The sequence below is a fragment of the Salvia hispanica genome, chromosome 3, assembly GCF_023119035.1.
Source record: "Salvia hispanica cultivar TCC Black 2014 chromosome 3, UniMelb_Shisp_WGS_1.0, whole genome shotgun sequence".
Classification (NCBI taxonomy): Eukaryota; Viridiplantae; Streptophyta; class Magnoliopsida; order Lamiales; family Lamiaceae; genus Salvia; species Salvia hispanica.
In genome coordinates, this window is record NC_062967.1 from 46,948,577 (window position 1) to 46,962,622 (window position 14,046).

The following is a 14,046-nucleotide window of genomic DNA, read 5'->3' on the forward strand; positions in this document are numbered from 1 at the left end:
AAAAAGTTTCGGATTCCCAAAAATATAGTTGTTTTTTTTTTCTTTCATCCCCAAATCATCTATAAGAAGACCTAGTCAAATACATTTGGGCGAAATTTGATCACAATACCCATGAATAGTGTAAGAATATGTCTTGCGGAAGAGCACGGATGTGAGTGTTATGCTCTTGCAGAATAGCAGGAAATTAAAAATGAATAAAAGTGAATTTGAGCCACATCCATGCTCTTGGAGAAGAGCACCTAGGTGGATGCCCTTAGGTTTTTGTTTGGCCTAATATTGATCTCTTATATCACCGGACACCAGAAAATAGCTTTGTAAAATAGTTGAAATGACGAAATTGATGTTGTGGTCCACACTCCACACCTTGATTTTTGTGCCAACGGTAACGTGATTCTCGTCATTCATTAAATAACTACTATATCACCTAATTTTAGATGTTAATTAGAAAAAATTCAAAACAATAATTAAAAGTAATGTTTGTTCAACCATATCTACTAAAACAGCCAAATGTTCTTCAATTTGAGTTTGAGCAAACCCTTTTCTTTTGATGTTAGGGCAATTATGCCAATTCATTTTCATACAGGGTACTTTTGTCCAAAAAAGTTAGTTGTGTACAAATAAGGAAATAACACAACTTTTTCTCAAAAAAATATAACTTCTACTTTAATATGCAATTAAATAAAACCCAATTTTTTAAAACGCAACAACCACAAGACCGCATATGAATATATATATATATATATATATATATATGTTCTCTCTTTTCTTCCATAGAATTTCATCGAATGTAAAAGGCTGAGACAATTTTTGTAAATTTTGGGTTTCCTTTCAAAAGAATAATCAAAGGCCTTTGAATAAGTCGAAAATTGACGCTTAATATAGGTCAAACCCCTTTATTTTATTCTCTAAACTGAATTAAAAAAAGGTGGCTTTTTTGTAATCAACGGATGGGAACATTTGAAATCTCCCTCTCCCTTTTCTCTTTTAGTAAAGATAAAGTTAAAGATAAGCAAGTTGGAATTGAAATAATGTAGGAACATAGGCAAAGGCAAAGGCAAAGGCAAAGGTGTAAATATGCCAACTGCCAAACTCACAATTCTTGACTGCGCCTACACATTTACAACCACACCACATTTCTGTGATACACATTAATACTCTCTCTTTTCAAACTTCCTATCATTTTCATTTAATATTTTGGGCAATAGGATTGACAAAATACTGAAAAATCTAACCCATCTAATATCCACCTTTACATTTATATTCAAACCAACTATTCCATACACATTTAAGGTTGAAATAAATGCCACACAACCCAACAAACGAGTAGGGAACTAAACATTTCAAAGTCTTAAAAATCTTACTTTCTAAATCCAGACTTTTTATACACCTCAAAAATCAACTTATTGACATTGTTCTTGACAATTTTGGCAAATTATAGTCAACTCTAGAATCACTCAAAGTTTGCCAACCCCCACCTCTTGGTGAAATTTACAAGCAACCACCATTCCAAAATAGCAATATCCCACAAAACTCATGCATCAAAAGAGCACCTTTTCTTTTCTTTTTTCAGGATATTGTGGGGCAAGTTGCAAAACAAACATAATTTCTGATTCTTGGAAATGATAGGGATATTTACTAAACTTCTATATTCATGTCACATACAACTGAAATAATTGAAAACTACTTCATGTCTCAAAAGAGCTACTTGCTATTTTCCTAATTTCTAACAGTGAGAGAAGCAGCAGAAGTGAAGTAAGATTATTTACTTATATTTCATGGAAATGCAAAGGATATTTAGAAGATTTATATGATTACTTTCATATTGATACAAGTGAAACAATGTATACAACAAAATGCATCATGGCATGCATTCCAGATTGAAAAATCAATAATCAAGAACTTACCGTGTGAAGGAAGAAGCCATAAGGGACAGCTCGCCTCTCTCTAGCTCGGATGTAAAATAGAGACTGAATTGATGTTGTCAAGCCAAGTAACTAACTGCAGGGTGCATGGCCTCGCCTTTGGATTCTCCCTCAAACAGAGGCAAGCAATCTCGAGTACAGTTAGCATCACCTGCGTGTTTTGCTTGTCATAAACAAATGGATCCAAAACTTCGACTTCCCTGCCTAACCTCTTCATTCGAATCACCCATGAAATCATATCCCGGTAAGCTTTTGGTCTGCACATATCCATTGGCCTCTTGCCAGTAAGAAGCTCCAAAAGAACAACTCCAAAACTGTATATATCCCCTTTGTAGGTCGCAACGGAGGCCTGGCCGTACTCTGGAGGAATGTAGCCGAGCGTTCCAACAAGGTCGGTTGTGACATGAGTGTCATAAGGAAGAATGAGCCTCGCAAGTCCAAAATCAGCTAAATGAGCTTCAAATTCCTCATCTAAAAGAATGTTGCTTGATTTTATATCCCTATGGAGGATTCGAGGGTCACAAGACTGGTGCAAGTAAGCAAGACCTCGCGCTGCCCCCCTCGCGATCTGCAGCCTCTTCTCCCAATCTAACGAGGAAGGGCCGTCAGTTTTCTCATGTAACCAGTAATCAAGGCTACCATTCTCCATATATTTGTATATAAGTAGCCTGTCGTTCTTGTACTTACAATATCCTTGAAGTTGAACAAGATTCGGGTGCTGTGCTCTTGAGAGGGTCTCTATTTCGGCTTGGAATTCCCTCTCAATCTGGAAATATTCACCAGAGAGCCTTTTTATCGCCACCTTCCTTCCATCGGGGAGGACGGCCTTGTACACCAGTCCAAATCCCCCACAACCAATGATATTTGCTTGATCAAAATCATCTGTAGACGTCAAAAGATCATCAAGTATAATCTCTTTGCTCTCCTTGTTTTGACATAGGATAACTAGACTCGATATCTCTGCCAAATTCTTTTCCGTGGCATCAGCATCTTCGTTTTCTGGATCCACAACTTTTCGCTTGCATGAGCACAAAACAATAAGGTAGACAAGAGCAGCAAGAATAATAGTTCCTGCACCGATTCCAACACCCACTGCTATAGCGACACTCCTTGCTTTCTTCGACTTGTGAGTTGACAGGCGAGGGACATTGTTGTTAGATCGGCAAGGAGGTAAACCGTGGTCCCCACAGAGATCTGGGTTACCTTCAAAGCTCGAGTTGGGGAAGGTTGCAAACTGATTGCCTGAAGGAATGGTGCCAGAGAGAGCATTGTGAGCCACACTGAAGAATGACAGAAATGTGAGGTTACTCAAAGAACCTGGTATAGTTCCACTCAGCTCATTGAAAGACAAATCCAAAGTCTCTAGGCCCGTCAAGAGAGACAAAGTGCTCGGAATGGATCCAGATAAATTATTGCATTTCAAGTCCAAAACTTGCAACCTTTTCAAATTACCAAACTCCAGCCAGATCGGTCCAGTAAGAAAGTTGTTGCCAAGTTCCAGTGTAGGAGGAAAGCTCATGGCCCTTTTGTACTTTAACCCGTATTGGTTCTTTCGTACAAAGAGGGGGAAATCCGGGGAAGGTTCTACCATGGACACATTACCACTGATCAAGCTCTGCATTTCAGTAAGCTCTTTTGGGAGATTCCCAGTGAAAGAGTTGTTGGATAAGTCCAAGTAAAACAGAGATGACAAGTTGCCAAACCAAGGCGGAATTGAACCTCCCATTCGATTCCACGACAAATCCAACAGCTGCAAGTCCCTGCTCCGACTCAACCACTGGGGAATACCACCGGTGAGTCTGCAATTGGCAATCACAAGGGTCTTGAGTCTTAAAAACTCGAAACTTGGATTAGCAGGCATCATTTCACCACGAAAATTCAAAGTGAGAACCAGTGTTGTCAAGTTCCTACAATGCTGCAGAACGTCTAGTGCGGTTGTAAGGTTGGTAATGGTAGTGTTTGAAAGCGAAAGGGACGTAAGGCTCTGGAAATTCTTGAAACTCTGAGGAATCTCCCCTGTAAAGTGATTCCTAGCCAAATTCATCATCCTTAATTTCTTACAAGAAGGAAGATTTGCAGGAATCTCCCCTTTAAACGCATTAGTAGCCAAATCAAGCGAAACGAGATTCACCATTGCTGAACAGTTAAGATCAATGGTATCACCTAATGAATTGTTTCTCAAACTAAGATAAGCAATTGACGGTGAATTAGCCAACGAAGCAGGTATGCTACCATTGAAACTATTCGATTGAGCTGAGAAATAGCTCAAACTCACAGTTCTATCAAACACGTCTGGAAGATTTCCTGAGAACTTATTCAACGATAAATCAAGACGAACGAGATTAGATAGGTTACCGATGAGGCGACTCAGCTGTCCAGAGAGATTATTCTCCTGCAAGAAGAGTTTGCTCAATTTCTGCAGGCGATACAGATCTTCAGGAAGAGCGCCATGGATGAGATTCGTGGCGAGCCCGAGCTCCTCCAATGAGGTGCAATTCCCCAACCCTAACGGAACAACTCCGGTTAGAAAATTGTCGACCGCATTGAAAACCCTAATCCTGGTCGAATTGCTGCATATCTCCGCCGGTAAAGCGCCGCCGATGGAGTTTTCAGAGACGTTGATGACTCTGATCGAGGGCAGATTGATGCTGCCCGGGAACGTTCCGGAGATCAAATTGTAGCTCAGGTCAAGGATTTCGAGCTGCGGCAAATGCAGAAGCGAGAGAGGGATGGAGCCTTTGAGGTAATTGCGGGAGAGATTTAGGGTTTTGAGCTGCTCCAAATTGGCTAGAGATTCGGAGAGATTGCCGAAGAACCTTTTGGCGCCGAGCTCCAGCTTAATCACCCTAGATTGCGGAGAAGAGCAAGTGATGCCGGGCCAATCGCAGCAGTTGGACGAAGAGGAATTGAAATCCCATCCTTCAATAGGTGAATCGAGGCTATGCATAAAGGCCCTGAGAGCTTCCAGATCATTGGAGTTGCATGTGAAGTTCTGAGCTCGAGATGAGAATCCGAGGAAGGTGAGGATCATAAACAGAATAAACACAGTCATCTACACAAGATGATAGATGCACCACTCTTAAAAGGCTGGAGTCTTTTCGCTTCTCATTAGTAAGTAAGTACTCTGCAGAAATTTGATTTTTTTTTTTTTGTTTGCTCTTCTTTTGGTATTGATTGTTGAAGAGAATGCAGAGAATTGCAGAGTAGAAGATGATGGGTTTGATGAAGGTGGTATTTGGGTGCGTGAGAGAATATAAAAAAGGTGGAATTAAAATTGGGTTTTGACTTGAAAAAGGGAGCTGGGTTGATGGTCCAATAGAGGCGGCGCTTTTTCTCTCTCTTTCAGATAAGAAATTTGGAGGGAGAGAGAAGAGAAGGCCGTTGGGAAAGTGGGTAATAAAAGAGGAGGCAATAAATAGCCGCAAACAACTGCCTAAAATAATTATACTTAACCTCACCCTTTGCCTCCTAATTTGCAATTAGGGGTCTCCAAAAATTGAGAACTGGAGTAGTACAATTTTCCATATTAATAACCACTTATATTAGATAATCAGTTGACTTTAAAACATTAATTAACCTATTCACGTAACTAATAAAGCTATTAATGTTAACATGGCTTATCTTTTTGTTTTTTTCTAAATTAATTTCGGTCTTCCTCCTCACTATACAATTGAAATTTAAAACACAAACAAAAAAGTACATTCGATTTTTATGGAAGAGAGGCTATCATTAAAAATTCAACCAATTTCATTAAATATAAACAAATATTAATATCCTTAAAAATTCAACAACCTTATTAAATGTACACATGAAGGTAATAGTGTATCAAAATTTTCTTAGAAAAATACACCAAAAAGAACATCTCAAACTTTGATGACATCTTTTTTAAAAGATCAAAATCATAAAGAGAACATCTTAAAATTTGACATAACGATCTAATATTCATTCTTTTTGTCAAATATGGAGTCTCAAAAACTCAACGAAACACTAGATATTTCTATCTTATAGTCATATATGTATTAGCGAGTCCAAATTTGTATTGATGCTATAATGAAAAAACAAAGTTGATATTCTCCTTTGTCGTTGTTTGCAAAGTTCCCGCAGACAACCAGGCCAGCCCAAAATCAGAAATATTTGAAACTCATCTATGCTCGGAATATTCTTTTTGAGTCAGGCCCGATCGGGCCGGCTAGTTTTGACTATGGCCACTGGTCTCCAAAATCATTTGAAATGTGTAATAATGGTTCATCTATCATCCTTTATAGGCTAAGGGGAGGTTTTATTATTAGTATTCTTAAGCAAGCTGGTTTGAATATAGTAATGTTGACTGCCATAATAGTTCTGTGAATCATTAGATTAGATAATTACACCCTCATACAAGACTACTTAACTGAGCTATTCACATAATCAGATAATAACAAATTAAATTGGAAATTTAATCAATGGAACTAAAGGACAAGATTGACAAAAGATATTAATAAAATATCACAATAGAAAACTCTGGAAATTCATTCTTTTTTTAACATCATTAATAATTGACTAATCACATGAAAATAAGATTATGCGAGTGGCGTCCCAAATGGAAGAGGTATTTAAAACAACACCTTGACCAATCGTTAAGCTCTACTAGAAGTGATTGACATTGGAAAAAACTAATACAGTAATATTATTTTCAGAGGACCATAATCATAAAAAATTAAAATAGGCTAGTATATTCTTATTGAGACGTTAGTGACTTCACTTTGGTATAATGCTGCCTCCATTTTGAATATTAGTGCTCTCCCAATTCAAGTTCAACAATTTGAATATTTGATGGTGAATGTAGCAATACATAATATAGTGGAGAGCTATGTTAATCTTTGAATTTTGTCAGTAACCATACACGTCATGGTTTTGAATAATATAAATACCCCTGAAAAAAAAATAAACTAAATAAAAATTTTATTATAAGACCTGATATTTTAACTACTCACTAGAAATAAAAAAAACTACTAAGAAATACTTCGTCCGTTACCATTAAAAAATGAAAAAGAAAAGCAGCAGTTCACACACGAAAACTCAAATATAGCTGGACTTTGAATACATTTTACATTTGACAACTAAATCACCCATATTGATAAGGCTTTTCAAATCATTTCAAAATATGCAGTTGAGTTTCGAAAATGGTAAATCAATGACGGAACTATATTCCAGAAAAACTTAAATAACAAAAAAAGTGGGAGCTAACATTAGAGATGTCAGTGGTTGATCACTACTTTTGCAAGATCTGGACTTCACTGTCAATTTATTCTGTAGCATTCCATCTTCCTCAAATCATAAGCCCCAAGAATTTTTTTTAATTTCAAGCTACAAAACCTGCAAGCATCTTTTCTTCAACCTGCAGGGGAATACTTTTTGCACTTACGGGAGAATCGATGCATTAATGACAAAGCTAGGAGAAGATCAGCATCCAGGCTCCTGCTTCACGGGTGCCATACTTGATGAGCTGAACATAATCATCGGCTGAAAATGGAACAGAATTGAGTGGGGACATGTCTAACATAGACTGCGTACTTATCAATAAGCAACAAGGTTAGTTGGGTCAATGGTCACAGACTCACAGTATTAGCCAAACATTTTTCAAAGAAGTGGGTTTTTTATGTTCTTCATTGTGCTATAAAAATCCTCTTCTCCTACACTTGTCAATAGAAGTACTTAATAAATTTGTTAACCAAATTTTGACAGAAAAGTCCTCTTCTCCTAAATTTTGTGCTTATAAAATCTTTCACGAAAAAGTCATTGTTTAAAACCTTTAAATGGATGTTGTAAATCTAACACTATGAGAAAAGTGGTAACAGAATTGGTTTCATCAGAGCTGTTGATTGGGAATCAACAGGATAAGTATCGTAAAATATAGCTAACATATTTTACGCAACTTGGCATTTCATGAAAAATGACTGAATTTTTACAATGGCTGTATGAAGAATGGAACGGTACATACCTGAGACGAGGGCAGAAAAATGCTACTTGTGAGTTCCTCATTTAAGAGCACTGGAAGAGGTGGCATTTGACTCATAATTCCAGGCATTTTTGCCATGCTGCAGATACAAAAAGTATTAGCTAAATAAGACAACGGAACACCAAATCATATACTCCTGATACAAGTAATTACCTGTCCAAAACTGTAATTATGTTATTCCTCACATGGAAAAAGAGATCAATGTTTTGCTGCAGCTGCAACAAAAGTTTTGGCATCATCAGTACTTCCCCACAACAAATATTAAATATGTTCAGTTTACATAATATATTCTACTCGTGAGTACAATACATTGTGTAAAAATAATCCCATTACAGTCCAATGAAAGATTTCCAACCAGAAACTAATAGAACCAAGTCCCATGCCTTGGGTGAACAAAAGGGTTCAGGCATCACCTTTTGAGCAGAAAGATTTACGGAAATTTGTTCAAAAGACCGACTGTTTTCTTCTAGAAGATGTCTGGCCGTGCCACTCAGTACTAAAACACAAATAAAAATTGTTTCTGATTAGTGTATTTACTTAAAATTGATAAAAGACCATTTGAAAGTTGACGCCCATAGTCATGAGTGAGTCCAGAAGGAATTTGGGAAACAATGCCTATGTTTGACCAAAGTAACATGAAATGCATGAAACAATTTTTCAGGACTCTCAGACAATAATCTAGCTAAGCAGATATGTAACAAATGGCATTGATAAGCTCATATCTTGATGGGATCTAACTGACTCGATGTGTTTTATAGGGGAGTTCCAAATTTCAGCCTTCTAGTATTAGCCAAGTTACATGTCACTGAAAGTGGAAACAGGTTAACAGACTCAAGATATTGTAAACATTGGAACAATGAAATTTCGGGGATATGTACAATGATTGCCTCTATTAAATGCTGCAAGTCACATTGAGCAACCTGATACTGATGCTATGCAGACTAACTTCGAAGACAACTCCATTTAAGACTAACCAACCCCCACAGTCCAGCATTCAGTTTAAACTGAATGTACGCAGAACCAAGCAAAAAAGTTAATTAAAGTCGGATTATTCAGCCAAAGTTTCTAAATTCACTCAACAGAGACATAACATAGGTGTAAGCACTATCAAGTAAAAAAGTTAACAATAAATAAACAAGGCATCATCACCAACATCTTAGTGCACATGTTAGCATCAGTTAATAAGATAAAAGAGAAAAGTTCAACAATCATTTGCCAAAGTATAAATGTAGGGAAAGACTGAGAAGAGCATCTTCAGCCTGAAAACATAATATCTAGTCGACATAATTAGTTTGGGGAAAAACAGATTTTTAAATGTAAACAGCTAAATAATTAAACCTCCTGAGAGCATGTAACCACACTGCTGGTTTGTGGTTGATGTATATGGAGCAACATTCACTGAAGAAGCTGAGGACATGTTAGTCTTCAAAGCTGGTTCCAACATTTTTTCCTGAGAAAGGGATGACTATCAGAACACCATCTTTAAGTTCTGGTTCATGTACTAGGCATTACAAGAAAAATACAGCTCATACACTTATTAATGCAACATCATCGACTTTGTTTAGCAGTTTCTACAAATCATATGAAGAAACATTACCAGGGAAAAAAGCATATCCAAAATCAAATCAATAAGTTGATGACAACACTGACCACAAAATATTTCTACTCAGTCTGAGAGCAATACCAAGGTTTATCAGAGAAAACAAAGCATGAGGCTTCCTAGGAACATATTTGGGTGAGCGTGGCACAAGGCATCTGATTTACAGTTTATTAACTAATATTCTATACTCATTTAGCCTATTAACTAAGGACCACATTGGCATCCATGCAAACAACAACAGAGGGACAGCTACTGCAACTCTTAGCCCACCCACATATCCAAGCTATCCGAGGTCGGACAGACTTCTGCTTGGGTCCTCAACGGTGAGGCTTTTGTTAGCAGTGCAATAAGTTGTTACTTAATTTTATAAATTGCTAGTTATTAAATATTTTATTTTATAAAGTGTTAGTTACTATTAATAATGAATTTAGTTATATTAGATAGTTTGTGTATGGCTCTAATCCATGGGATGGGACAAAGTAGTAGAAGTAGAACTGTATGAGTACTCAATTGTTTAGACTAGGCTTACTTATCTTATGATCATCATCGGAAAAAGAACAGCCACATTTTGGCAGTTTTTTCGTCTATTAACCTCTACTATGTGAGTTGATTATTCAGCAGATAGCAACATCCAAGTAAGGAAACGTCCATCCGTTTAGAGGAATCAGGAATGACAAGGCCAAAATCTGAGCAACACATAAGAAACCCAATAAAACCATTGCTCAGCTTTGGACTCCACTGCACCTTATGAGCAAAATTTCTTGTTTGCAGTTGAAGAGCACAAATATAGTCACCCACGTTGCTTTTGACTGACAGCAAGTTGGATTTCAAATTTTGAAATTACAGCATAACAATGCCTGGGTCGAGAAACTAATATCAGTTATGCATACCATATCGAAAAAACGACATTTTTTTACCTTCCGATCCCTAATTTTCTTCCCCAAGCATGGATGCTCCTGTTTCCTCCGCTTTCTCTGACAAACAACACATCACCATGAAAAGAAGTGACATTATTCTTAGTGGTGCAGCTAGAAGGTAAAAGAACATATCAAGTAACACATCAATAAAGATATTACTCGAAGTAAGAGAATACGTATAAAAGTTACCATCATCCATCTGCATCGCAGAGCAACATCTCTGACCGTCTTGTCACGAAGTGAGGCAGCAATCTTAACATACTTTGTGATATTGGGTTCACTAGCATATCTGCATATTGTGGAATCACCCAAATGAAGTGGCCATGTAAGAAAAAAAGTACTCCATACTCTATTTTACACCGAAATTATTTCAAATTAACTCTGTATCCAGTAAATAAGCATTTGTGGCAAGATGATGTCTGGAGTGGGCGGGGGACATTTGGGGTACGAGCTTTACTTTCTGCATTGCAAATTAATAAACTCAAAAGATCCCAGACCCTGTTAAACTTTTAGATTCACAATAAACAATGTGATTGGCCATAATAAACAATCTTTTGGAGAAAAGTTGAGGTGTTTATGTTATGACAGTTTGTAGATGACAACCTACAGGGACAATCACCTCATGCAGAGAAGGGAAGGAGAAAAATAAACCAAGCTGACCTAGCCCCTAGTTGGCACCTTCCTATTACCAATATATTAAGGACATCTCATTCAACAAGAATTCCAACCAAAAAAATATGAATGTAGACTGTAGAACTTGCTTATAACGGTATAACCACATAGCTTATCATTCATCTACCAACATTTTGGGCCTTGGGCACCGAGTCACTGACTAGTTCAAAGTATGATAAATCCCCCTTGCAGGATCTGAATCCTTGTTCAAATGTGATGCTGAATTCCACACAAACCCTAGTTTATGTTATTGTCTTCCAAGTTCCAACCCTATGGCAGTATCAATCATCTGCAATCCTCTATGCTTATATTAGCTTCATCCATCATCTCTGTCTAGGTTTATGTACTAATCATGTATTTTTCCATAAAGACAGGCAGAAGACTAACTAAACCATGGACCATACTCTCTACAATCTTGCACCTCAGGAAGCAATTACAGCAGTGCTACACATTACAGAAAATTTCCTAATATTAGCTGGTTTTTTACCCCAATAGCAAGTAAAGTACCTACTTGGCAAGTCCCTCCTCTAACTTGAATTGCTCATCAACCGACCACTCCACTGCGAAACCCCCGTCGTGCTTCAACCCGGGAAACGAATCCAGCACATGCGTCAGCGAAGAATCAAGAGAATTCTGCGCACCAAAGAGCATTCTACCGCTAGGGCACTCATTTGCGCCCAAATTCATGCTTCCTCCGCCGTAATTGTAGTTTGCAGCGACGCCGCCTGAACCGCCGCTGCTGCTGCTGCTCGTCGCTCCACCGGGTGCGAACAATCCGCCGTGCTGGGGATGGTGGAAGCCAGCGCTCGACTCGCTTGTCATTTGTTAGTGCGAATTGTTTCAGCTACAGCAGTAAAAAAATTGAGCACGCGCAGACCTCAAATTGTGTGAAAACATCTGGTGCAGCGGAGAGGATTTTGGTCCCTGCAAATTGGTCACATTACCTCCGGATTTTTGGAGTGAAGAATACAAGAGGAATTTTCCAAATTGGAGAGAGAAAGAGGGAAATAATTGACAACTGTTGCACAAAATTATAAGCAGATGCTGCTTCTGCTGCTATTTGTTTTTGCTTTGTAAAGTGGGAGAAGTTTTTTGGTGCTGCTCTTTTTATTTTGTTTTTTTCTATTTTCTTTTATTCTTTTCCATTTTTGTTTTTTTATAATAAGAGCTCTAGAGATTTTATATGGGTAATATTATCTTTGCTGAAGTAAATGGATTCTATTTTTTTATTTCTATTTTCTAACATGTACTAATGTTATCTTCACAAGTCACAAGAATATAAAATTTTACATCCATATCAATAAAGGTCTATCTATTGGAGCTCATGGACCATGGTATAGGTTGTTTGCTAATGATCAATTAATTTTGGAGTTATACTCTACATTGAATATTACAAGATAATATCGACCAATTTTAGTTATTGAATAACCATTTTCTTTCTGAAGTGGCAATAAATAATGATAAACTTAAGTAGTTGTATTTATATTTGTTTTTAATTCTATTTATTTATTAATAAGTTATGTAGATAGGGGACATTGGGGTATTAAATTATGTACATCTATATAATATACTACAAAAGATCTTGTGTTTTAGATGTTTACAAGGCATACTATTTAGTTGTGTCTATTGATCCTTTAAAAAAATGATGAAACATAATTTAGTTGGTAAAATATTTTTTTACACATAGTTGGTTAGATTTATGTTGAGTTAAAATAGGATAAATAATAAACTAAGTATTATTATTATTTATCATATATTTGAAAATTGGAAAATTGTTGAGGTGAATGTAGCAATGATTAAATTAAGTACTACCTGTTTTATGTAGTATAGTTACCAAGTTATTTTTCATCTAGGCTAATACTCAAAAATAGAAAGTCGGCCTACACAAAACTATAGTCTATAGTATATTGGTCCAGACATTACACTTTTCCAAATCATTTATTTTTCTAATGGCCGTTTCTGTTCCCTATCGAGCAAAATAACCAAAATGTACTTCAAAATAAATTTTGTTTTGGATATATTTTTGAAGATACTAATGTTATAATTCTATTATTTCCACTTAGCTTACTTTAAATCTCACTTTCTTCACTCTTCATTAATTACAAATTCATCATTTATTCGAATAAATTTTCATTAACTTGTATGCATAATTAAAAATATATGCACTTCTTCCTATTCTATTTGTAAAAGAGTAATTTATTTGTTACGTAATATTATGAATGAAGGGAACATATTGAAACATTGGTGGAGCCATTGCGAATCCCAATAAGCATTCGATGCTCATTATTGCATAAGAAATGGGCAAAACAAACCCAACATTTATTTTTTTATGTGCAAACCTCAATAAATTACAACTGCGATTTCTTCTCATTTTTCCTTCTTCTGTAAGATAAAGATGGTCAATGATTTCCTGCCCGAAATAGAAACGTTTTAAATCTTATACTTAGATCTATGTGTTTTAATAGTTACAAATTCAAAATATAATTTAAAAATTGAGAGTCTAGATTTAATCATCATTTTTAGCAATCAAGATAATCTATTTTTTTCATCTCCATGAATCATTTTGGTTAGTCAATTCCTACTTTATTTTAATATAACATAGCAATCAAGATCATCTATTCTTTTCATCTTCATCAAGCATTTTGATTCGTCAATTACTTGTTTTTTTCATAACATCTCGCAAGATTTATAATGATGATATATTTTAATTCCTCGACATTTTATATACTATTTCAGTTCTTTTATACTTTATTCATTTAATTACGCACATTTTAACTGTACGTCTAAATTGGTTTCTATCTTTGTATATCGACTAATTTTGTTTCACCGAATTTTAAAATGATGAACTAATAGTTTCGAGCCGATTCAAATGGAAATAGGGGCATGTAAACACAATACATATCGATTAATAATTGTGAGGATTATGAAATTTGAGGC

At 36.2% G+C, this 14,046-nt stretch overlaps 2 protein-coding genes across 5 annotated transcripts; both read right to left on the minus strand.

The window, feature by feature from the left end:
* Nucleotides 1-1,291: 1,291 nt before the first annotated feature.
* On the minus strand, nt 1,292-5,296 carry LOC125214163 (phytosulfokine receptor 1). Of its 4 annotated transcripts, none has more exons than XM_048115067.1 (2): nt 2,610-5,294; nt 1,292-2,510 (listed from the first exon to the last, which is right to left on the minus strand). In XM_048115067.1, the coding sequence occupies exons 1-2, from the start codon at nt 4,972-4,974 to the stop codon at nt 1,945-1,947; spliced, it is 2,931 nt and encodes a 976-aa protein (XP_047971024.1). In that variant the 5' UTR covers nt 4,975-5,294; the 3' UTR covers nt 1,292-1,944. The 4 variants fall into 4 exon arrangements, with proteins under 4 accessions (XP_047971024.1, XP_047971026.1, XP_047971023.1 ...); XM_048115069.1 differs by having other exon boundaries at nt 1,292-3,938; nt 4,278-5,292; XM_048115068.1 differs by having other exon boundaries at nt 1,988-2,073; nt 2,132-5,296.
* Nucleotides 5,297-6,965: 1,669 nt separating this feature from the next.
* LOC125216096 lies at nt 6,966-12,173 on the minus strand. Its single transcript, XM_048117721.1, has 8 exons — nt 11,621-12,173; nt 10,627-10,726; nt 10,438-10,494; nt 9,259-9,370; nt 8,334-8,416; nt 8,074-8,135; nt 7,903-7,999; nt 6,966-7,424 (listed from the first exon to the last, which is right to left on the minus strand). Exons 1-8 carry the CDS (start codon nt 11,929-11,931, stop codon nt 7,365-7,367), a joined length of 882 nt encoding a protein of 293 aa, XP_047973678.1. The 5' UTR covers nt 11,932-12,173; the 3' UTR covers nt 6,966-7,364.
* Between the last annotated feature and the right edge of the window lie 1,873 nt (nt 12,174-14,046).

Excerpts from the sequence above, each read along its gene's own strand:
- LOC125214163 (XM_048115066.1), bottom strand. The coding sequence starts at position 4,974 with ATGACTGTGTTTATTCTGTTTATGATCCTCACCTTCCTCGGATTCTCA.
- LOC125216096 (XM_048117721.1), bottom strand. The coding sequence starts at position 11,931 with ATGACAAGCGAGTCGAGCGCTGGCTTCCACCATCCCCAGCACGGCGGA. Across the intron at positions 10,727-11,620 it reads TTAGAGGAGGGACTTGCCAA|ATATGCTAGTGAACCCAATA; the intron begins GTAGGTACTTTA and ends CACAATATGCAG. Across the intron at positions 8,000-8,073 it reads ATAATTACAGTTTTGGACAG|CATGGCAAAAATGCCTGGAA; the intron begins GTAATTACTTGT and ends TTGTATCTGCAG.